At 38.8% G+C, this 24,927-nt stretch overlaps 1 protein-coding gene across 1 annotated transcript in view; it reads right to left on the bottom strand.

Moving 5' to 3' along the window:
• The window catches only part of UBE3D (ubiquitin protein ligase E3D), a 51,846-nt gene extending 30,253 nt beyond the window's left edge, over positions 1–21,593 (bottom strand). Inside the window, 9 exon segments of the mRNA XM_029962858.1 lie at positions 1,768–1,937; positions 6,983–7,091; positions 7,879–7,948; positions 10,411–10,480; positions 14,697–14,928; positions 18,702–18,818; positions 20,931–21,046; positions 21,049–21,139; positions 21,517–21,593. Of these exon segments, the coding sequence (XP_029818718.1) occupies positions 1,768–1,937; positions 6,983–7,091; positions 7,879–7,948; positions 10,411–10,480; positions 14,697–14,928; positions 18,702–18,818; positions 20,931–21,046; positions 21,049–21,139; positions 21,517–21,578 (1,037 nt within the window). The 5' untranslated portion in view covers positions 21,579–21,593.
• Between the last annotated feature and the right edge of the window lie 3,334 nt (positions 21,594–24,927).

The raw sequence follows: 24,927 nt of genomic DNA, 5'->3' as shown, positions 1-24,927 counted from the left end.
AAAGACTTTAGTCTTATTTCACAGATCCAAGGAGTAATTCCAGCCAACTGACATGAGTTAGTGGAAACAAACTGAAGTGCTAATGTCCTTTTTGCTGTACTTTATTAAGAAATATAAAAATGGGAAAACAATACCAAACTAACAGTTCCTTTAGTTTCTGAACCTTAAAAAGAATCTTCTGTTCTTTCTCTTATATTGTTGCATTTGTCTAGGGACCGGACAGGGAAAAATGTCAATTACTGTCAGATAAGAATTAAAACCTCAGCTGTGCCTTATGCTCAGTGCAAAATCCCAAAGATAAATACAAAATAATCTTCAGAAAAAAGTGATTTGTAACAAGTCTGTCTGGGGAAAGAACTGAATATAATTTCACAGTAAAATTCAGCTGCTGAGAACTCCATTCAAGAAAAGGAATTGTGAATGCTAGGTAAATGACTGAGTAGATACGACTTTTATCTCAATAACATGTCACAGTAATTGATCGTGTGTTAAGGTAATTCAATCTTCTCAGTGATATAGAACTGAAACTTGAAAAGCAAAACTGTAAGTTACACTTCTGTAAGACTTAAGAGTGGTATGTGAAAAATCTTTCATCTTAAAGCAGGTTGCAATATCTCCCATTCTCAGAAGGAGCACTTTGAGTGATAACGCTTTACGATGTATTTTGGATCATTAAATAACATTTGGATCACAGAGGTTTTCCAATGCCAGCTTCTGAGGCTATTACATTAATAAAGCTATTTTTTCTTACATGAATAACATTAACAATGTAGAGTGACCTTTTTGCTAAATATTAGAATTTTGTATTCTTTCCCTGTGTCAGTTTATTTCAGCTATTTAGCATTGGATCTGTTTGAAAAACAAAAAGGATACACTTAGCAACACCCAGGATAAACACATTACGATGAATCATACATGCTTGCAAGGTGTATATTTCTCCTACAAAAATATTAAAATCATACATAGCTTTGCTAGTTTGTGTGAGACAACATTTTCGCTGTACTTCTATGAGGTCTTGGGCTATGAATTAGCTGTGTCTTGACTGAGTCTGGAGGGACTGTCTTCTAAATTCTAAATACATTCATACCTATTTAAATTTTTCATCTAGTTTCCAAAAGGTTAAAGAAATAACAATACCAAACCACTATTTAAGTGTGACTTATACAAAATCAATACTTTGTTCTCTATCACTGCAAAAACAAATGCAGAAAAACTATGCTAAAATCATACTCCATCACCTGCAAACATTGGAGCCACTGCTTAATCAATATTCTCTTATCTTTGCTTTCCAACAGATAAAGGCTTTAACATGTTAGGCAGTGTATGTTTTTCATAATGTTGAATTCAAAGCTTGCTGAAATCCAATGTTTCCTTTATGAGGGCTCTGGTAGACTTGAATACATCCAAGTAAAACATTTATATGACATTGTACTCAACTACTTCCCTCACCTCTTCTCTTTCCCCTTCTCTTAGGGCCCTGTTTCTTTTTGAAATAATGTCACCACTAGGCTGAAAGCAAATTAAATTTAAACACTATTATCTAAGTTATCTACAAGTGTCCTTAGAAAAATCATAACTCTTTGGTCTATATTTTAATATCAGAGTGGAAAAATTTAACAACCAGATTCTCTCTGGTCCTAACAGAAACCAAATACTACTTCTCTAGCATTTTGCTTAAAAGAATATTTTAAAAAATGAACATCAAAAAAATACTAATGCAAAGCAAATCAAATATCAGAACCTGACTTCAGAAAAGGCTGTACTTACTCCTTATTTCTGCATTTAATGCATGGCTGGTAAAGGACTTTGACAGCATTCCAGGTCCCCACTGGTCCAGAGCTAGGCATGAAAATATCTCCAAACAGTGTAAGAACACTGAGAGAGGAGGAACTTCCTAAAGACTCCACCAGCAATGTGTCAGAATTTAAAAGCCATATCTATAAATGAAGAAATAATTTATTTTACTGTAGATTATATCAATTTCAACTTGTTACTTTACTCTGACTCTAAATCAACTGATACTAAAGCTACATTCTTACAAAGTTTCCAGCAATGTTTTAACAGACATAAATTGACATTTTATTATTCACCACAGTCTGCACAGCGTCTAGTGGAGAAAAAAGGATTAATACAATGAACTGATGCCTGATTTATCACAGTCACTCTTAAGATCATTTCTGTGAAGCTGTCTCTTTTATTGAGTGTAGCACACTTCCTTTGATAGTAACAAAACAGTCCCAAGTCATCTCCTTCAGTAGCAGATGGATTATTTCTCCAATTTCTTTTGGGTTTTTTTGGAGGTAGTCAAGCATATGGTGTTGAGCAACTGAGGGCTAAAGACAGGGAACTGAAAGACTGCTCACCAAAAGTGCCAAAAATTGAGGATTTTTAAAAGTGGTAGTCATGACTAGATGGAGCTAAGACAAGCAAGGAAGAAGACACCAATTAACATGGTCTAAAAGGAACACTGAGATTTACAAACAGCTGTAACAAACTCTTACTTGGAAAATAAATCTTTATCAAATTTCATAATGGGACTGGCATTCTTCAGCACTATTTGCTCCTAGCAATTCAGGGGATATTTACTGGAGTGAGTTTTGAGAAATCTGAACTTTTTGCATCACATTAAGGATCTTATTTGATCTTTGTGTGATTGGGCATCAGTGTTCCGACTTGGAACCAGGGTTTTCATACTAAAAACACTGTACAAAAAGTCAGGCTTTTCCTTTATTCACAGCCTGCAGCAGCGAAGTGATACGAGTTAACAATGGAAATCAATTTTTGCAAGTGCAGAGCCTGTATGAAATGTTTATATATGAAATATTTATCATAGAAAACAGGATTTATGCAGTGCTGCTCACCAGAGAGCAATCTTCTGCTTCTCATGATCTAATCAGCTTCAAGTAAAACAAGTTACATGATGTTAGGTAGCAGACACATGATATCCCCTGGTGGAGGGAAAAAGCCACCATTAACAGGACACATAGTATATGTTGTAATTGAATGTGACAGTCACAATTTATCAGAGCCCAAGGCTCAGAACATTACAGTGGAAGCTTCATAAAGAAGGAATGAGATATATTGATAAAGATAGTTTGAGAGGGATGGGAGGAGGAGAATCACTTTAGCATATGCACATAAATGATGACAAGCAACTGCACTTGGCTTAGCAAGTGGTTGTTCATCAGTTTTGCTCTGGTAACTCAATCTACACATTTATAGCCTAAAGTGCAAAATACACCTCATTAGCTGGGACCATTACACAAGGTGCTTTAAGCCAGGTGCTGAGGAGGTGTTGGAGACAATGGTGAAAAAAGAGAAGTGCCCTTTACACACAGGCCACTCTGAACAATTTTAGTTTTAACGAAACAGAATTTCTTCCTTTTGAAATTACTATCAATTCCCTGTGAAGGAGCTTCCTGGGATGCTTTTCAGAAGGGGAATATACTTCAAACTAGTCTAGGGAACAATGCAGCCAATAGATGTCTACTCCTTTCAGAATCCTTCTGCAATTTGCCTTACAGAAAGCAACTAAAGCATTTCATTTGCAACATGGTTCCATCTGACAAGCATTTCTTTCCACCACAAGTGTTGTATATGGCATCTGACAATTACGTTTTACCACTTGTTCAGAATATGTCTTTGTCTCAACAGCAATGTAACAGGTCTGTATTAATAATTTAGTACACAGTACAGAGAAAGAAAATGGGGGCGGAAGGACTCCTGGCCATGAGAAAATCAACTTCTGAACTGCATTTACTTCTTTTGGCAGTATTTTCATTCTTTTCCTCATGCATGAATTAATTTTGATCTTGCTTTCGGTCTGAACGACCAACCACTCACTCAGACTCAGTGTGTTGACTCAAAGCAGTTTATGTTATTTCTGGCTAAGACAGTTTCATATTTTGATCTGTGCTTTCAACTACGTTACTCACAACGTGCTATCTTTCCTTCCTTTCTACCACTTTGTACAGCAGAGCTTGCACAACCAACTTCCCTTCATATTAACTCCAGTAAGTAAAGAACCTTTACAGAAAGATAAATATATAAAGTTTAGAATTCATTAATAGTGCGATTGATGACTTTTTCTGAAATGACAGCATAAGAAGAAAGTCTCTGGGTTTTTGTTGGGTCTTTTTTTTCATTGTTTTCCTTCACTTTTAAATCACTTTGTCAATAGACCTCAAAGATGTTCTTAGGAGAAAAGCTACAACAATTCTATAATTGTTATACTTCACAAGACTCAATCCAGGTAGTGAAATACTACAATCTTGTGAACAATTAGGCTTCAATTCAAACTTAATATGGGTTAAAAAAAAGCTTTTATTTTTCCTTGCTAGTTCTTTCTTAGTTATTGCAGGCATTACTATTACTTTTATCATCACACAGGTCACTAATGCAAACATCTTTCATTACAGTTACTTTGTCCTCACATTCAGACTGTGCAGGTAAAGATGTGGTTTGCACATATTTCACAAAGAATAAAGGTCGTTAAGAGAACTGGGTGGCTAAGTCTCAACCAGGTTCTCATTAACGCACTTCTTGATCACTGCAACCTCCACCCCTTCTCCAATCTTAACAAATGCAAACTTGTTTTGCACATGCTCTTCAAGACATGGCCTCTTGAAGGTCTCTCCCATTTTGTTACACATTAAATTTCTTGGGATACCTTCCCAGTCACTCCTGAAATACAAGCTGCCTTACTTTCAAGGCACTTTACACTCCGAAAAAGGTCTTTCATTCAGTACTGAAAGACTGGAGATAGTATTTAAACTCTACCACACACTTCTTGATTTTCATAGATGTATCTTTTTGGGTTTTATCAGGTTGATCCCATCCATTATATGAATTCTCTGTATCTATCCAGAAAACTACTTATTTACCTCTTTCAAAGCTATACTTTTTAATAGTACAGAAAAAACAGACATCTATTAAGATGCTGCTATCCTGATCAATAATGTACCATTTTGCTCATGTTCTATCTCACTGCCCATTTGCTGTCCTCCTCTTATTCTTAGCTTGTAAGTCATGCAAGGTAGGGAACACTTCAACAGTTTAGCAGAGAGAGGAGGCAAGTGATTCACCTTTTACAGAAGGTAGAGAGGGCAGACATATAGTTAGGATAAATAAGAAAATCTGTATGCACCACTTTTTTTTTTTCCTGAGACAAAGAGACTTTTATTTATTGACATCCTTTAAAAATACCCCCAACATAAGTAGTATATACCTTGAACAACAGAATAAGTATAACTTAAACAACAGAAACTCATATTATGATATCTGCAAATAGCATAACTGGTAATGTTAAGTGATACATACAGAGGAAACACGGATAACGAGTGTATATAATATCTGTGGTTTAAAAAAACCTTAAACATACTCGTGAGAAACCTTAACCCTAATTATCACATACACACCCTAAGCTGTGTGCATTCATGTATGTAAGCACAAACACTGTCAACTACAATCTTTGGCTCATTATCAAAACAAACAGGTGGGACAGCTGTTTCACAATGCATCAGTGATGAGACTCCTTGTGTAACTTGGCTGGCTACTCACAGCCTCAAGCACCTACATTTTTTACTGTTTAGCTGTTGACAATCGTTAATATAAACAGTGTTTAAATTATACTTGTGTCCACAAGGCCTCTGAGCCCTAAGACTTAACCCACAACTCCAGAATACCTGTTGATGTGTATACAGTTGCCAGAACCTAAGTCCAGACATGAGTAAGGGCTTTCTGATGTTAAACACAAAGAACACCCCCCAAAAACTAGTAACTAACTAATAAAAAGGAAGAGATGCCAATCAGAAGCCAGCCCTATCTCATTCAGCCTGCTCCTCTAATCAGCACATCAGCAAAAAAGCAACTCAGAGCTAAGAGTAATGGCAATCTACTAAACAAAGTGATTTTTCTGTTAGCAAATAACCAGTTTGTTCTATGTAAGCTACTAGACTTAAGCAGCAGAATTTTAGGTAACTTGGAAACACGTAAGCTACAAAGGAAAAATCACAACTTCTAACGACTCCTCAATTAGGTAACACATAGTGACAATTACAGGTCCACTCATGAAACCTTAATTTTGCCATCACAGAAAAGGTATTTCTCAGTGGTCGTACAAATGTTATCTTGGCACTAAAATTTACTTAAAAGCAAGAGATATACACTTTCTTCAGCACCTGGGTGTTCAGAAATAACAGAACTTGGACAATGCATATATAAAACAATTTATGTAATTAGATTGTCTGCCTCAAGAAAGTGCATCTATAAGTTTATCCAGGGCAGGAATCTATAATCATGTATTTCTTTATCTTTGCGTCTATGATTTTTTTGTATAAACTGCAAAAATACAAACGCTATACATACATTTAGTTCAGGAATAAAAGAAAACATCCTTAGTTACAACAAGTGTATAGTATTAAAATAATTCCTATCCATCTTAAAAGTTTGAGGAATCTAGCTGTCACTATTTAAATATCAAGCTTAACCAACTTTAGCAGCATTGGAACATTAAGTATAACAGGCAATTTTAGTTTTGTTTGCAATTCACTTTCCAATGCAATGTACTGACTGCATTAGTAGTCTCTGCTGGCTTAAGACAATACATGGGAAAGATGCTATGCAACTTGATTCACTTCTTGTTATTAAAGATAAGAAGCACTGGAGCAAGAAGATGAGATATATATTAAAAAGTTAAAACTTAAACTTTCCATGTTTTCTGAATACAAACCAGTGCTACTTCTGGTGTGTCTGTAGTACTTTCATTAATGTAACAACAAGAGAAAATTTCTACATGTACATCTACTTACATTAAAGAACTTGGAGATTTCTTACTTGAACAGAACTCTTCAGAACTACTTCAAGAATTTGAATTTGTTAATTTTCTTTAAAGATACAATAACTAACAGCATAAATAATAAGTTTTAGGAGCTGGGATACATAGGTTAAACTTTTTCAGTAAGATGAAGATTTAAAAACTTACCAGAATATAGGTTTTTCCATTATCCCCTTTTACAGTGAATCTAAATGTGCTTTTAGCAGAGGATAATTCCGAAAGACACTGAGCAACCATGCTCTGCACAAATTGAGACCTATTTAAGAATGAACCACATATTATATGTTTTCATAAGAGTTAAATGGGCAAAGTCATTCATATCAATGCACTACAGATCCATGAGTATCTCCATACTGGCAATTTCACTATATCCCACAATTTTCTATTTCCTGCAACAGGAATTTTTTAACAGACCAGCATTCTAAATTGCTCCACATCCTTTATTTGGGCTGATACCAAAAGTCAAATGCTGAATAAAAGCTTTCCCTTTACACATGTGATCTTTACACAAATTTAAAAACGATGCACATATTTCAAATACAATTTACAAAAAGAGAGAACTGTGACTAATGGTAGTACATGATACAAGATAGATAGATCAGATTCTGTTTCATCTTAGTCTTAATTTAAAACTGAATTGCTTGAAATTTCAAAAATCTCAGTTCCAATTAAATATTTCAAGCTTTACTTAATTTAACTTTACATGATGTAACCTTCCATTTCCATAATTAGTCATCAGACGTCATGTAAGCTTAAATAGTTCAAAAAATAAGTATTTCATTTTGGTTTATCATCTGAATAGTGAGAGACTGTGACAAATTATACACAATCTCTCTCCTGTGTCACACACAAAGACAAGCAAACAGAACTGTATATAGATGAATTCAAACTACATTACCTTTACAATGCTTAATTCTGGGACGATTACGTAAAATTGCACTGTTAATTATATGTAATTATTCAAGAAACTATAACATTAGGGCATTTCTAGCATCCTTTCTAAAACATACACATGAGCAAATTACCTGATTTTTTTTTGTTACCTTGGTATTGGGCTGAAACTTCCCTCAGATGGTTGAATAATCACCTCGGTGACATAATATTTAATGGTATCTAAAATGACAAAAACATTTTTGAAGTATAATAGAATAACCAACTTGTTAAGATTAGACTATAAGACAACCTATCGCTAAACTAATTAAACATTTGTTCAGTACTCCATTAAGAAGTGCAGCAGACGGTCAAATTCTGCTTTGGTTTGTAGGAGGTGAAGCAACCATAACAAAAAACCTACATTGCCTGAAGAAAACTGTTCTGAGCTAATTACATGATCAGCAATTTATCATTCATATTGATCTTTGTTAACGCTGGGAACAATCACCTTGAAACAAAGCAAGAGCTCAAGCCAAACCTGAAAGATGAATTGAAAGGACTTCCTTAAAGCACTGAGATCAGCATAGCTTACATAAGTATTTTAGTACCCTCTGCTGCTCAGTAATGCTGCAGTGAATCACAAGAGACAGTTTTAATAACAGCAGACACAGGGGAATAATTTTCTTCTTTGCTTAAAGAACAGAATGGAACTTCTTTCCAAAAATCACACTTACTCAACACTAGCACTGCATCCATTCTGAGTTTCAACGTTCACCAAAAGCTTCACTAAGACAGCCTTTAACACTAAATGTAAGTGTTTGAGGACATAATTTAATCCCCATCAATAAAGTCAGGTCAAAGACGATCATATTGAAGATCTGGGTCTACGCTGCAAACATAGCCTATGAGAGGGCCAGCAAAACAGGTTAAATATAGAGAGTAATAAATACATTCTACTAAGCCTTAGCATGTGAACAGCTGGAAGATTCATCGGTTCCATAAATTTTAAGGGTGAAAAGGATCATCTCATCTGATCTCTGTCCACACATACCATTAAAACTAGATGAAAGTAAGCATTTCAGGAAAACACTTAATGTGTTTTAAAGATTCCAAAGGCTTGGTAATCCAATCCCTTCTCTAGATAAGTACTAGATAACTTTTTAAATTATCTTCACTGTTAGGAAATTATATTTTACCTCTAAGTTTAACTTAGTCTTCTCCACGCTGTACTAGTCCGAGGAGACAGGAGGAAAATAAAGTTCAGTCCCTTTAGTTCCTCACCCATTACCCTGACTAAGGAATTAGTGCTACTGCTACAAAGGTATTGAGAATTCAGGAGATGTTTGCTAGGAGAGAGACAGAAGGTGTGATTTCCCAAGAAAAAAATCATACAAGTGTCTGTGGGTAGAGTTAGGGAGAAATTCAAATCCAAATGTGGCCTCCACAGGTACACCACTCTAATCCTGCTTTATCGTCAAGGCACCGATATCTGCTCAGGAGGAAGTACCAAACCGTGACAGTCAAGTTTGCCCTCTAGTCCCCTTTTCACAGAGATGGTTCTGCCTAGACTTATACCATATATTGCTGGTTAGTTTGTCTGTGCTTTGAACTCTACCTAAATTTCCTACAGTACTGAAGAAGCGTGGTCAAAACAATGGATATGCTATCTAACTTCAGCTATGTGCAGAGTCCACGTCAAATCCATGCACAGTGTTTGCCTTTACCTATTCCCACCGATTATATCAATCATATCAATTACTGGGTGCTACAACCATCTGAAGGCTTAGATTAAGGCATCTATTACTCATGACCCTATTATTCATGCTCTTTTCCAAGCACTCCTTTCCCAAAGTCACATCCTCCTTTGGAGGCTTTCAAACATTTTACCTTAAATTTGGTTTTATTAAAGCCTGTGTTGTTCAGATCCCTGTACAGGACAATCAGAACGTTCTGTACAGAAGACCTTCTGTCTTGCATCACCTCGTGACTTACTTCTAAAACAGGCTTTGCATTTTCTGAGAAGTTTTTACATTCACCAGATCTCTGAACTGAAAGAGGCTCACACTGACAGATGCAGTGGAGTAGAGGGAAAATGAAAGAATGAACCCTGCTACTAACAGTCTTATCATTGCTTCTCTCCTGTTAATAGCTGAATTTTAAATACGACCAGATCTTTAGACTACTTCTGGTAGACCCTGCTGATTCAGTATAATTACACTTTTAAACCATCATCTCATCATCAAACGAGGATGAGACATAACCTGCTTCTTTGACAAGGCTTTCTTCCCACAAAATCAGGCTGTTAGCAACCATATCTTCAGCTTCTAGTTCTGTGTTGATCAAGTTCTGAATTAGCCTCTCAATTATTCTGGAGAACTGACAGGAAAATAAACAACCTGTAATTTCTCAAGGTTCCTTTTTTACCGAGCTTCCTAATAAACTGGAATCATGCACTGAGTCTTCCAAAGCTTTAAAATTAGCCAAATATGCCACAGAAACAAGGCTGAGGAAAATCCCTGCTGAAAGTCACTTTCAAGGTCTAACAGTGGAATAAACAACCTCATCTGTTCCAGAAGGAAATGGGATGAACACACAGGAATCAGCCTTGCAGCTACTGATAAAACTACCTTCCTTCAGAGTTTTTAACCTCCAGTGCTCAATGGTTGATGCAGTCAAGTCTAGTTTTGTTTGCACACTCATACCTGACGATATTGTTTCTCCCAGCATTTTCTTGCAGCGCTTACAAATTACTCTGGTATTTTCCTTTGATTTCTGTAGGACAAAGAAATATCATTTAAATGTCTCTGATATTCTGAAAAAGGAATGCATAATTGTAATATAATCTACAGAGTAGACAGTAAACTTCATACTTCTTTCTGTTCTCTTTATGTTTACGTGCACACAGATTTGCCTTCACTACTTCAGCTCTCTATAGCTGGACTTGCTTGCAAGTTTCATACTAGTTTTAAAATCTGGCAATATATCCTGACCTCACAGCAAAATAATGCACATGAAAGGAAGTACTCCATAATATATACATAAAATAGTATGATGCAAAGTGAATACCATTACTCAGTAAAAAGTTCTAGCCACTCTGGACAGTTTTATATGAGTCAAATACCAGTTCAACATTCAGCAGATAGTACAAAATGTCCACAGACTGTTTTGAATTACTAGAAAAGAGCTGAAGAACACAATATAGCATGATATTCCAGAAAGATGCAGTCTATTCTGTTCTTGAACAACCTTTCTCCCTCAATTCAAGCAGAAACAGAAAAGGTATTGACATATGTGGCAAGAAAATACATGTAATAGAAGGAAGCACAGAAGACAGAAAACTGAGGGCTATCACTGAGATACATAAAATCACTAATGTTTAGGAAAAGCTGAATAGAAAGAAAAAAACATTTGCTCTCATAGCTCGTGCCATAAAATTTTAGAATCACAGCATCAACTAGGTTGGAAAAGACCTCTGAGATCATCGAGTTCTGTTTGCATCAAAGAAAAGGAAAGCATTTGTCACACAATGCATAATATAGTTTGGTACTCACTATAGGAAAGTATTTTTCATAGTGAAAGTATACACAAGTTCAGAAAGTCTTCAAAAATTCAGAGGAAATGTTCATCAAGGTCTTATTAAAAATAAAAAATGTGGATAACAGTATTTAGTTCAAGGAGTCTCTACAATCTCCAAAACATAACTCAATACTTGCCTTACTCTTATGTATCCATTACTGCCCTTTGAAAAAGATCTCCTTTCAGCATGAAATCTGCCCTATAACACTCTTGCTAATTACAGTGTTAATATTTAAATTCAGTATCAAACAAGTAAACACAACTCCTGCTTTAATCCAGAGTCCAAAACTGGTTCTGTGTGGGCTTATTAACCTGGATGTAGCAGGCTACAGCTCTGGTCTGAAAGCAGTACATATATATAATGTCTGTAATGGTCACAAATGACTAATCAAACTAAATGGCCCAGGGAGAGCCCAAGAGCTGACTACGTTGGAACTACAGCCCCCTTGTTATGGAGATTAGAAGAAATATCTGGTTCATATATATATGCAGTTACCCCCTTTCCCAATTCCCACCTTGTTACTCCTCTCCAACATACACAGTAAAATCACTTGCTTGAAGTGAAAAACAAGGATAAGTAGACAAGGTTTTGTGAATACCAGTATTTGAGACAGGTACAAATACTGCACAGTACAAGTATAGAATATATACAGTACTTCCTTGAAAGCTACAACTTGAGTATTTTTTTCTGACTACAGTTACAGATGCTGGCTGAGAATTGTGCAGTACGGTACTAAAAAAACACCACTACCTCATTGGATCATGCTTCAATGGAAAAAGCAACAGTTCTAGCTTGACTAATTAAATCAATATATCTATTTGACAACTTGCAGCTGCTGGCAATCTGCAGGTGGAGGTGGATCACAAGCCTAATATTTTCTGTTTCTATTCCTAAGGATCCCTGATACGGTGTCAGGGAAAAAGAGTTTCCCCAGGAGATACTATTAGGATGCTGCAATACCATGTGACATTTAAAAACTATGTTACACTGGAAGACTAATAGATGTGAAAAATATGTTTGCAGTGGACGGATGCTGTCTTGGTCCCACTGGAGTCTGGAAAACATTGTTTAAGCATCTCTGGTACATTCCTGCTACTATTTTGGTCATAGGCAAACACTTCCGAAAGAACTGCAATGCAATTAGAAAAGAACTTTCATACTGGGGCAGGCTGCAACAAAATTATCTGAAATGAGAACATTTATGCCAATAGCAATCTGTCTTGCTTGTAACTTTCTATTACTTATATTATGGAAGAATTTTCTCCTTCAGCATGAGGGTTTTTTCCTTATTAGTCCAGTTTCTGCTGGATCTTAGAGTTTTGCTCATTTGCTTGGCAACTGAGTGATGCTGGAAATAAGCAAACACAGAAATGAGAATTCACTGCTAGTACGAAAGATGTAGAAAGAGGGATTTGACACAAACAAGCAACACATTCTCAATTATTTATTTTTTAGCTTTATAAAGACTTGGGAAAATCGGAATGTGTTATGGTTTCAGATGTGGCTGTCTTACATTCCTAGGACACAGAGAGGACATTGAGTTTCTTTGACTGTTCTGTCTAGAGAAGAGGACCTGACATCCCACGTTATAGCTCTTTCTGAGGCATTTAAGGAAGCAAACATGAAAATTCATTACACTCAACTACTATAGTATGCCTCTGACATAAAACAGCCTTCTCCCTCATTTAGAAGTCCTTCTGTTATCCTGGTGTGACTCACATCTCGGTAACATCTTTTCTGTAACATCTTGTTCTGCATCCTTTTATTATGTGTTTGTCTCAAAACCAATCCTTTGTTGCCAGACATTCTCTTTGACTGATGAAGAAGTGGGCAATATGAACTCCACACACCCTGCCTCTTCCCATATTTGTTCCCGTTCTTCTAAGATCTCTTTTAAGACTGATGAAATGTGAGAATTCATTTTGGGGACCTCTGGCAGAAAGCATTGTCCTCTTTGAAATTCATAATCTTCTACTCCACCTCCTTCTTAAGGAAACTTAGAAGAAATAACTCCAATTGTCACAGAGTTAATCCAAATTAATCTGCTTCTCCCATGCTGATATCCTTTCAGGGTACCAGTCCTTATTTTCCCCTCCCCATATTCTGCTTTTCAAAGAACAATGGAACAAGAAACGAAGGGGACCACAGCAGTAAGAGCTGGAGATATGGACTATAGGACAAAACTGTTCCCCAGGCATTGCACCAGCAACCACTGAATTGTGAGAATTTTACTGGGGATAATACAAATCACTAATAAGCAGCAGCAGCAGCAGATGGAAATCAGGGTCTCTGGTGTTAGTTCTCAACAGATTAAAAGTTTCACGCTGGGAATCTGGATATAGAAAGTCATCAGTTGTTACAGACACAAACTGCCAAGGTTGCAGTGGTTCCCATAATTGTAGAAGGATTTCAATAGTTAGGTTTAATACTTGGTATTGTGAGAAAATACGGCATCTTCAGGCCCAACCATTGTCAGCATAAATGCAGACAAGCTTTATGGAAATGTAGGCTTTGATGAACTAAATTCCTGGATGTTCTTCTGGCAGAAGAAAAGATTACTGCTTGAAATTTTATACACGTGCTATACCTCCAGGACGAGTAAAGCACTGAATTTTCTTTCTTCATGGGTTTTATCCCGCCATTGAAACATCAGCATCCCTAAAAATGTTTTTTCCCTGGAAACAACAAATTTTGACATTTCTGAGCCAAATGATAGTCTTCTTCCTAGAGACTCAGTTGATGAATATATCCCATCCTGGAACACCTCAGAAACATCCACACAAAGAGCTATAATGTGACATGGCAGGCCCCCTCTCTAGACAGAACAGTCAAACAAACTCAATTTCCTTCTAAGAAGACAGCCACATCTGAACCCATAACACATTTCTAAGTCTTTCTAAAGCAAAAAAAAAAAAAGAAAAAAATTCCCACCTTCCTGTGATCATATTTATGGTTATGCATCCAGTCATAGTTTGAGAAGAAAAATAATTGTTACTCCAGTTTCCTCCTCATTCTTTGCTCCACTATCCTTTGACAAACACCTAACCCATTACAGTTATTATCTTACTAAATTTCAATGCCCTTCTGCCCTTCACTCGGGATATTTCTGGGGGAAAACTTTTGGGTTTAGAACTGCATAAATGTAAACCTTCTAATTCAGTTTATAGGACAAAGGTCTTCTTGCATATCTAGGTCAATATCAAGACTGTACTATGAGATTAAAAAAACATAAAACATAGCATAGAATATTTTCTGGCTTCTGTACAACTGGATGTCAAAAACTCTCAATGACCTTCAAAACAGCTTTGAAATACATACAAGTTAAACAAGCCAGGAAATAAAAAAATCTACTTTATAATTAAAAAAGTCTAAATGCCTTCACCTGAGAATTATATTAAAAAAATACTTTACCAAGTTGAAGCCACTCTGCGAAGCATGGTGTCCAGTCTCTGAGCAGCACATGAGAGATTCAGGCACATGTGATTCATTTCCTGAATTCAACATAAAAAAAGTGTCTCCAAGAAAACAGTCATCATGCTGAGGGTGCAAAGCGCTTCTGGCAAAGGGGTTAGGGTGACAACACCACTCTTCAACTAAATCATTCCAGTTTTCACTTGGTAGAGGAAGAACTCTAAGAAATTTCCTAAGAGGGAACAAGAAACAAACATTTCAATATATTATAGTTCTTTTCTAAGATACTAAAAGAGAGCTTAGACTCCTGACAAAGAGGGGGAGGAAGGAGAAGTATGGCATTTTCTCAAAAGAAATACTTGACTCTCTTTTCAGTCAAAGGCACTTTCTTTGGGTGAATTCTGAGAAAGCCATGGCTGAGTGTTTCCTGCCAAGTTTGTGATAAAACATTTCCCAAGGGTGAATCTGAAGGGATTATAAGGCAGAATTTGGTATAGTCTTATCTTATCTTATTCATTTCAATGAATCATATGTCAAAAATAAAACAGTTCCACCCAATCATGCAAAATACAGCAATGGGCATTTTGCAATTACACTTATTATTACTTGCACCAAATGTTGATATAAAACCAACAGAAACAGACTCATGCCACAGCAAGATTCAGCATGTACTTTGAAGCCCTTCAGAGTCAGATACCAGACTTTGAAAAAGGTAAATCCTGACAAAAATACCACAGTACATCTTCGTTAAAAAAACAGAAACAAACAAAACAACAAACAAAGGATAATGCAATCTTAATTCAGATTCCAGTACTCAGATCCACCTTTCAGAAGTCACATTAAAAAAAACACAAATCCCTTTCTCCTGGGTAGCTGTAGGACCAAGGATGCTGCTTCAGGACATACCAGACTTTGCCTCTGTTATCAGTTGCACTGGGTTTGCATTTTCTGCTCTCTGCCTAGTTTCCTTAAATGCTTTCCTTTTTTCCCCTAGTTATTCTGCTGTCACCTGAAACTTTTACACAGAGTTTCTTGATTCTACTTCTTACTTTAAACTTGCAAATACGACTTTGCTTATGGTACTACTCTGCAAATAAAAATACAGCTGCTAAGCCAATAGCTGGACATCCTCCCTTTCTTGCAGTTCCCAAACTAATCTTTTCTGAGGATGTCAATTCTTCCCATTGTAGTTTCTTGTCCCTTTTGAATTGTTCAATAAGTAAAATCTTTTATCAAAAAATCCTTCCTTCTAGATCGACAATACATTTTAAACTGTGCTTGCCCTACCTGCAGGTGAAAGTTGGAATAACTCGTCCTCTGATCCAGCTTTACCATGACTAAGATAACCTCTCAGCACTACCCATCTCCATCTTCATTTTCTGTGTTCTTATGTATTGCCTGAGATACAACCCAATACTGCCAAGGTGAGACTTTAATTCTGGTACTAGCCTAATGACTCATTCTTCACCAGCCTTCACAACTAGTTCCAATGCCTGGACTCACACTGTAAATAAAAAACTACGAATTGCTCTTCACACTAAAGAACAAATAGCTGGTATTTCTCAGCAATGTTTTTACAAAACTTACAGGAGAAAAAAAAGCCAGAGACTACCTTAAGCTGCATACTGAAGCTGTCTCTATTCATTACATCACCCTTTCTTTACTCTCACAGTCTAGAGCACCAGGATCTTCACTTCTTTTCCAACAAAAGTAGTTGCTCCAACCAGTAGGAATTTCCTAAACAGACTCTCTTAACTTTGAGCTGTACCGAAAATACAGCATTTCCACTACATTTTAGGCTTTCACCACTCATAGGCAGGAAGCCATATCCTGCATCATCAGAACTGGAAAAATGTAACACTAACGAAAATGTAGTTTTCTGGAAAAACAAACAAACAAAAACAACTTGAGGTTCTGGGTTCTTGGGTGCTGACTAAGTTGAGGCTGCTAAACACAGTGACAAAACCTAGCAGACAGGGGGACTTATGTCCCCAAACTTGCTCTTAATAACAACTGAGATTCTACTTAAAAATAGTCACCCAGGCTGCCTTCATGGTCAGAGCAACAAACAATTTTTAGGTTGGGACCTCTCCCCTGTCCAGCTGAGGAGGGGAGTAACAGAGCAGCTTTGGTGGGTACCTGACATCCACCCACCACAAACCTTTAAGAATTTCTTCATGACTGAAATAAAGCCTTAAAGAATTATTTTATATATGAGCTATACTTAGCCCACCTGGAAGGAGAGAAAGAAAAATGAAAGCATCTCAAATTCTTTGCAGTTCTTACATCGTGGAAGAAAACAAAAATCTAATCACTTCCTCTAACATGGATAATGTGAGAGTAATGGAGAAGAATCAGAGAACATCCCCCTAACCTCTGAAGAACAATCAGATTCAAAGAAGGAAACAGACTGAACCAGAGGATTTCAGAAAATGCATAGTCAATTTTTTTGCACCAAGGAAGGTTTACTTACATTTAAACCATTCCTAATATATTTCTCTAATCCAGACTTCAAAATGATGGCTGCTTACACAGTCTTTAACAGTAAAACATAAGCTTTAGAATAGGTTTGTGGCAGGTTTGGATTTTTTGTCATTTTTAACCTGAGTTGTTCTTGCTTCAGCTGAAGACTACTGGCACCTCCTTTGCATTAACTTCTTTGATATTGGAAGAGTCTTATGTCTTCTCCACAACTTTATCTAAACTAAATCCCATTTATTTCAATTTATTCTCAAAGATATCATCTTCTAGATCTCAGGTTTTTCTTATTACAGATCCTTTTCTAGGAATTTACATTTTAATAAGTTCTCCTTCACACAGTTATGTAATTTCAATCCCTCCACCTGTGTTGCCACTGTCATACTTAACTCTCCCCAAAGAAATGAACACATGAATTTAGTAGCTGAAACTTCTGACTATGCTACTCTCTCCCTTTTGGAAATGCTGGGACAGAAGGTGTTGGATACACTGGCAGTTCCACTCTTCTACTCTTGTCTTAGTCTTTTTTATTGGCAACAATCAAGGGGCTCAGAGGTTCCCTGCAAGAAGAAATGCCAAGTAAAGAGCCATGAACACGCATTTTTTTTTCCTTTCTCAAAAATTCTGCTTGCATTATATTATAGGATTCAGAACCAAAAGATTTAAACTCCATGCATATGAATTTGATGTGCTGAAATTCAAAAAACACCCACTGAGATATGAAAATATAAAAGTGCAGTATGTTTTGAAAGCAAACACTACTGACTAGAAATTAGAAGTTTCACTACTCTGCAAATGTATCAAAATAAGAGTTATTACTAGATTTTCTGATGAGAAAGAGAATTTCTGATTTCAGAAGAGAAAGCCAAAAAAATCCTCATTCAGTTACATTCAGGCTAGCCATAAGTCTACACCTATGGCAAGAAAGTAACAAAGTATTAGAAGTCACACAGATCACAAGAGGCTGTAAGCACATCTGTAACAATTCTTATATATATATATATATATATATATATACACAACTGAAGCTGTCAGAATTGTTCATCAAAAGAGCCAGATAATGCAGCTTTTTTACTGAAATTCTCATTCACTCTGCAGACTTCGTAAGGAACAGAGACGAGGCCAAGTCACACCTCTAAGACAGAGCTCCCGTGTTCTCCAAATTCAGCAGCCCAGAACTATGTGGAGGTAGGATTTAACAGATAGAGGGCAGCTGTGGTCAACAATCCCCATTCTGAGCAGCCACTCTATAATTACAGCACAACGACTGAAGAAAATTTACAAGATACTGCAAAGAACAGAAGAGGATGCCTGAAGTGCAGAGGAAGAAAGAAATCAAGAGTTAAATGAATGGTTAAAAACTGCTTCAGGTGATTTTGCTTTTTGTCATTCATAGTGCTTCAAATGTGTTCTTCTCTATCAATTTCAAAACAAATAACTTTTAGCATCCTCTAAGTAGACAAAATAAGGTGAATACGAATCACTATGGCACTTATTGCTATAAATACAAGACACTGCAGTACTCACCGGTCTTTTACTATGATGTCACCACAGGACTGACAGTAAAAGACGTATTTCTTGTGGGGTTTCAGGCTTTCCCTCAAAGTAAAAGCCAGATCTATTAATAAAAGCAAACATATTAATCTTCAAAAAACTGTGTAAAATTTTCAGTCACTTGTACAGAAAAATCCTGCCAAATACCTCAAACCAAGAAAGAGAAATCTAACAAACAATGCAAGATGCTGACATTTGAAACACAACCTTCATTTATTTACCTGTAGAAACAAGTATCTAGATTGAAGAAAAACTTGCCATCTCCACCTCATGCTTCATATTGCTGAATAGGAACTGTATATGTGAACAATAATTTTCAAGGTGCAAATCCTCTCCACAGGGGGAGTTGAGATATAGATATCATTAGAGAGATTGTATAAATCAAAATTCAGTGCCACTCTTTTGTAATGATATTTCTGATACTCAATGTCTCTGCAATATGAGGATACACCCCAATACGTAACACGAAGTAGTCAGGACAGGGAGCAGAGGGAGGCACCAGTTTTAAATTTTCAGGCATATAAGAGGCCAGCCACTGTAGCACCAGTCCAGGAAAAGATAGTGAGCAACGGCCTCTGCAGGCCAGCAAAGCAAAAACAGTCTCACAAAAGCCTGCTCAGACAACTTTTCCAAATTAAAGAAGAAGCTATAAAAGCCTCCGCAAATTATCCAACAATATTAAGTGGAAGAAAAGTAAGACTTTAAGCCAAGCTCTATGTATGAATATGTTCTGCATCGCCCACTTTCTCAAATTTAAGAACCAAAGTATATTCTCAGCACTGGCATTCAGTACTTAAAATTTAGGATTCAACCACAAGAGAAAAGTACTTTAAAAGGTTCCAGAATTTCATGTAAGAGACAACTGGTTTTGCATAACAATATTAGCATTAAAGGCTAACTAAGATTTTCCAATATATACGTTGATTACCATCTTGTTCACAGACACGTTTTTCACTAGTATGAATTTCCAAGGTAAATTTTTAAAACTTCATCACTGGTCTCCTCAAGCATGTCTCATTAATAGGACACACTAAATAATTTCAGTATAATCGAATTTTTAAAGCACATGCATAATTACAGATTAACGTAAAGATGCAACCTCAGCATATCCTAAAATCAACAGAACATTCCAGTGGGTTTCTGGTGCTGAAATCATTACTGTATATCACATACTTTATTGGCCATTTCTACTTTAAAACCACAGAATGGCAATTCTGTGTTATTTAATATATCTTTCTGCGTCACATCATATGCCATGAATCTAAACATATTGAGCTTCAATGCCAGGACGAAAGAAAGCACCAGCTGTACTACCATGCTTTCTATTTATTGCAAAGACATCCTAGACCTGAATTAGCAACATGGAAGTAAAGAAGGTAACTTTGCAGATTTTACCTATGCCATTAACCTATGCAAACCCCAGCTATGAGAACAAAGAGCCTCAACACAAACCCACAATCCTTTATGATTAAGCGGTCAGGGATGGACAACCTTAGTCTGATAGCCTGGATGAATCAGATTACAGCATTTTTGTAGTGACAGGACAAGGAGTAATAGGTACAAATGGAAAGAGGGGAAAATTATGTCACATAATAAGAAAAAATTCCTTATTGTGAGACACCCAGAAGAGGTTACCTCCAGTGGACGCCCCATTCCTGGAAGTGTTCAAGGCCAGGTTGAATGAGGCCTTGAGCAACCTGGTCTAGTAAGAGGTGTCTCTGCCCATGGCAAGGAGGGGTTGGGACAAGATGATCTTTAAGGTCTCTTCCAACCCCTTAATATTTTATGATTTTCAGCTACTAAACATGAAACAGGAGAGAAATGAAATAATTTGGAAATACTACAGGGAAGCACAGGTGGAGGAATTGATTCTCAAAACTCCTACAGCCCACGTTTTCCTTTTGTTACGTCATTCTAATTGCACTTCAATATTTTAAAAGTGACAAGTCCATTAAGATTTTCTCAGTTCCTATTTACACCTTCAAGTCAGAGCTAAGACAGCCTTTGAGAAACAGCAACAACACACACTCGGTGCGAACCACCGGCTTCAGGCTGAGGGGCGGACTGACAATGGGAAGAATCAGGGGCGTTTTTTCTATAGAACCCACACTACAAAGCCTTTCAGTTGAACCCGCGCCGTTTCCCACCCCCCTCACAACTTTTTGGATGGCCGGCCCAGCCGCGCCCCCGCCCCGCCCTCACCCGGCAGGGGGCGGAGGGCGGCCGCAGGCGGCATGCGCAGCGTGCAGTCCTCCCGAGCAGGCGGCGGAAGCCCGCGGCACGAGGGACGGCGCCAGCCTGACCCCTGCCGGCAGCGCTTTGCCGGGGCGCGGCTCCCGCCGCTCCGCACTTCCAGGGAATCCGCTGACACCGACACCTCCACCGGCGTGCCTCGATCCTCCGCCGACGCGCTGGGGAGGAAAAGGAACGGCGTTGGCCTCCGGAAGGGGCCGTCAGGCCGAGCTGCTGCTTGACACGGGCCGGCCTGCAGCTCTCCCGCGGCCCGAGTCGCGCCCCGGAACCCGTGCGGTGAACCGAGGTCTCTCGTGGGAGCGGGGAGCAACCGAGAGAAATAAACTGCCGTTCTCAGGAAGCATTTATTTGCACACTAGCCCGGGCTGTGCCGAGCCGCACAGGCAGACGAGAGCGGAGGGAGGCGCCCGTACACAACCCGTTCCCCCTCGCTCAAGGCTCGGGACGCCAAAAGCCAAGCCCGCCGTCCCCGCGCCGCGCCCCCGCCTTCCCCGCACGGCCCGAGTGGCGGCGGCGGGCAGCGCCCCCGCACTACCGGATAACCAGCAACGCGCTCTGCGTCCCCCGCCTGATCTCCATGAGGAACCCTCCCGCCATGCCGGCACGCGCAGCTCCAGGCACCCCGCAGGAAGCGGCCGCTCTCGCGGCCGGCGCAGGCGCGATGCCCCCTTTCCCGTCACAGCGCCGCCTGCATGGAATCATCATAGAATGACAGAATCCTGTAAAATCACCTAGTCTGAACGTCCTCCCAGCACTACCACTGTAATCCCTACACCCCTAAACCATATCACCAGAGCCTGATCCAGATGCCTCTTAAACAATCCAGGGGATGGTGACTCCACCACCTCCCTGGGCAATCTATCCAAGTACCTCGCCACAGTAACACAGAAAAATTTTTTTCTAGTATCTAATCTGGATCTCGCCTGTCTCGGTTTAAGGCCATTTCCTCTTGTCCTTTTACTGAACACACAGTAGAAGAGACTGGCCCCCACAACCTCCTTTCACGCAGTTGTGGAGAGTGATGAGGTGCCCCCTGAGCCTCCTCAAGACTAAACAAGCTTGCTGCTCCTCAGCTGCTCCTCATAAGACATGTTTTGTAGACCCCTCACTATCCTTATTGCCCTTCTTTGGACACACTCCAGCACCTCGATGTCCTTTTTAAAGTGAGGGGCCCAAAACTGAACGTAGTACTCGAGGTGCAGCCTCACAAGTGCCACTTCCCTAGTACTGCTGGTTACACCTGGGCACACTGCTGGATCATATTGAGCCGGCTGTCACCCAGCACTCCTAAGTCCCTTTCTGCTGAACAGCTATTGCCAAACAGTGTTTGCACACTGCCAAGGCCTCTTTGGTGTCTTCCTCTGAACCCCCCAGTAAGTAGGCTGGTGATGGGCAAGAGGCTGGGGCAGGGGGAAAGGTAGGATAGCTGACTTGAATTGACCAGTGATATTCCATAGCATGTAATGTCATGCTTGGCAGTCAAAACTGGAGGGTAGTCTTTCCAAAGTGGCCATTGCTCAGAGACTGGCTGGGCATCGTTGGTCTAGTTGTGGGAGGTGGTGAGTGATTGTATGTTTGGTTGGGGTTTTTTTTAAACTCTGTTCTTCACTTACTAAATCGCTATCTCAACCCACAACTTTTCTTGCTTTTGCTCTTCTGGTTCTCCCCCTGTGCAGCAGTGAGCTAGCAGCAGGCTGGGGTCACCCCACCACACCTGCAAAGTTCAGACTGAGCAGAGGCCTCTGCTGAGCCAGGCTCCCCAGTCAGCACTGGGCACTGTGTCCTGTGGTGTATCACTGCACCACCACTTACCTCCTGCCTTGGGAACAAACCCCTCTCCGCCCTTTCTCACAACTTTACAAGTCTGCCTGAATTCCTCCTAGTCCATGTTCACCCAGCTCTTGAATGCTGTCACATTGCACTCATAACAACTGGACACTCAGCAAAAGCAGCTGCTGCTCTGGGGTGAGGCTTCCTACTGCCTCTCATGAGGTCTTTTATCAAGAGACCGTAAGCCCACTCTGACACCCCTGTGTGACTGTTCTTAGCTTATGAGCACTGTCACGACTGCAGACTTCATCCAGCATGCCAGCTTCACAGTATATAGGAAGCTGATGGTCAGTATTCAAGGACACCAAGGAAAGAAGCTTTTGCTTTGAAACAAGGAGTGTTTCTGCATTGTTAACTGCTTACTTTTTATGAAAGTCACAAGACCCTCTGCAGTTGCAGTTAGTTGAAAACATGATCTGTAAAGCTTTAAGCAAAAAAGCAAATTTGCACATGCTAATTTTACAGCAATTTACTATAGAAGTCATGATTACTTGGAAGTATTCTTAGTCCTTGGAGTTATCAATACCAAGTAGGAGAGTCCCAAAGAAGCAGATGGAACAACGTTAGATTTTGTGGGAAAAATACAGGAGATAATAGTCAACTCAACTGTCTCAACCAAGTTTTGTTGTTTTTTACAAAGCATGGATTTATTGGAGAATTCTAAAATGCAGAGTATACTGTCTACATGCTGTTTGGAGTGTGGTGTTTGGGGATTTTGCTGTTGTTTCCTTTTTTAAGGAAGAAAAAAATTTGGACCACATGGTGGCTTTTATTTCCAATTACTTCACAAACCAATGTACATATTACGGGTTAAATTGTTCTGAGCAAGTATGTCATACATCAAACATAAAATCCATGTAATTATTGGAGAATTGACTCCTAGGATTAGTAAACGGGCCTTGGGCCCTGACTTCAGAAGGACTTACACAAGGCTACCAAGTTATGAATAATGTGAAGTATTTGCAGGGTGTGAGCTTCATTTATACAAAATTGTTTATTATGGGTTTCTCACCATTTCTGCTGTGAAATAATTACATAGAAAGGAAGGTAAATATCCTACAGAGTGAGTGCACCTAGCATTAGTGGTGCATCCAGAACATTATTCTGACGTCAATGTCAGTAAAAGGAGATCCTAGTAGGGAAGAGCTCTGTAGTGTGGTCACTTCCTTGATGTGTCTCACTGTATTAGGGATGCTGGAGGGTTCATCTCTGCCCAGTTCCTTCAGTGTCCACTTATGGATGTGTTTGTCATCAATATGAATAATGCCTCCTTGGACCTACAGATATTGTCAAAGTCCCCAGTCCCTGGTGCCTATACGTTCTAGAAGTTCACAATCTGCTTAGCAGAAAAGCATTTTCTGTGCCTCCTCATTCTTATACTGTGGGATTTGGTTTACCCCAACTTTGTTATCTTTCATGATTTTGTAGATTTTGATCAATCCTCCTCCCTGCCTTCTCTCTCTACATAGAGCAGTCCCAGTTGTTATTGCTCTCGCTGTAAGACAACAGCGACATATCTCTGCTGTGCCTTTCCCAACTTCCCTACACCCCTCTTGAGCCATGAAGACAAGAATTGATGCAGTAATCAATCTGAGGCTGTGCCAGCCTTTTATATAGCAGCCAAACAACTAGCCTCGTCTTGTTCTCAATATTCTTCCCAGCAACGTACAATGTTTTATGGGGGTTTTTTTTGTGCCACTGCACATGAAGTCGATAAGACAATTTCAAAGAACTGTTTGGGAGCTCTGAACTGTAACTGCCTCTCCTACATTCAGCACAAGGGAAGCTTAGGAATCCAACCACCCTGCAGTGCAGCAGCATGTGAAAGCTCCTGGTCAGTTATTGACAGTGCCTTCCTGTCAGTGATGTTCACCATTGTTAAATAGCTCCAAAAGCACCACCAATTGTAGTTACAATTACCTGTAAATGCATTTGTAAGTCTGTTCAATGAAAAAGAAATTTAAATGCACCATCTTAATTAGAAATACATGACACGTAGAGTCATATTCAATGCCTCAGAAAACCAGTGGGAATTGTCAGCTTTCCAAAAAGTAACTGTTTCTCATCTACCAATTCCTGGTATAGCTTAATGAGAAAAGGAATAGCATTTCCTCTT

This window comes from Manacus vitellinus, unplaced genomic scaffold (assembly GCF_001715985.3).
Source record: "Manacus vitellinus isolate BGI_N305 unplaced genomic scaffold, ASM171598v3 scaffold_4_pilon, whole genome shotgun sequence".
NCBI classification, from domain to species: Eukaryota; Metazoa; Chordata; class Aves; order Passeriformes; family Pipridae; genus Manacus; species Manacus vitellinus.
Note: the sequence above shows the minus strand (reverse complement) of the source record. Positions and strands in the feature narration are given on the sequence as shown.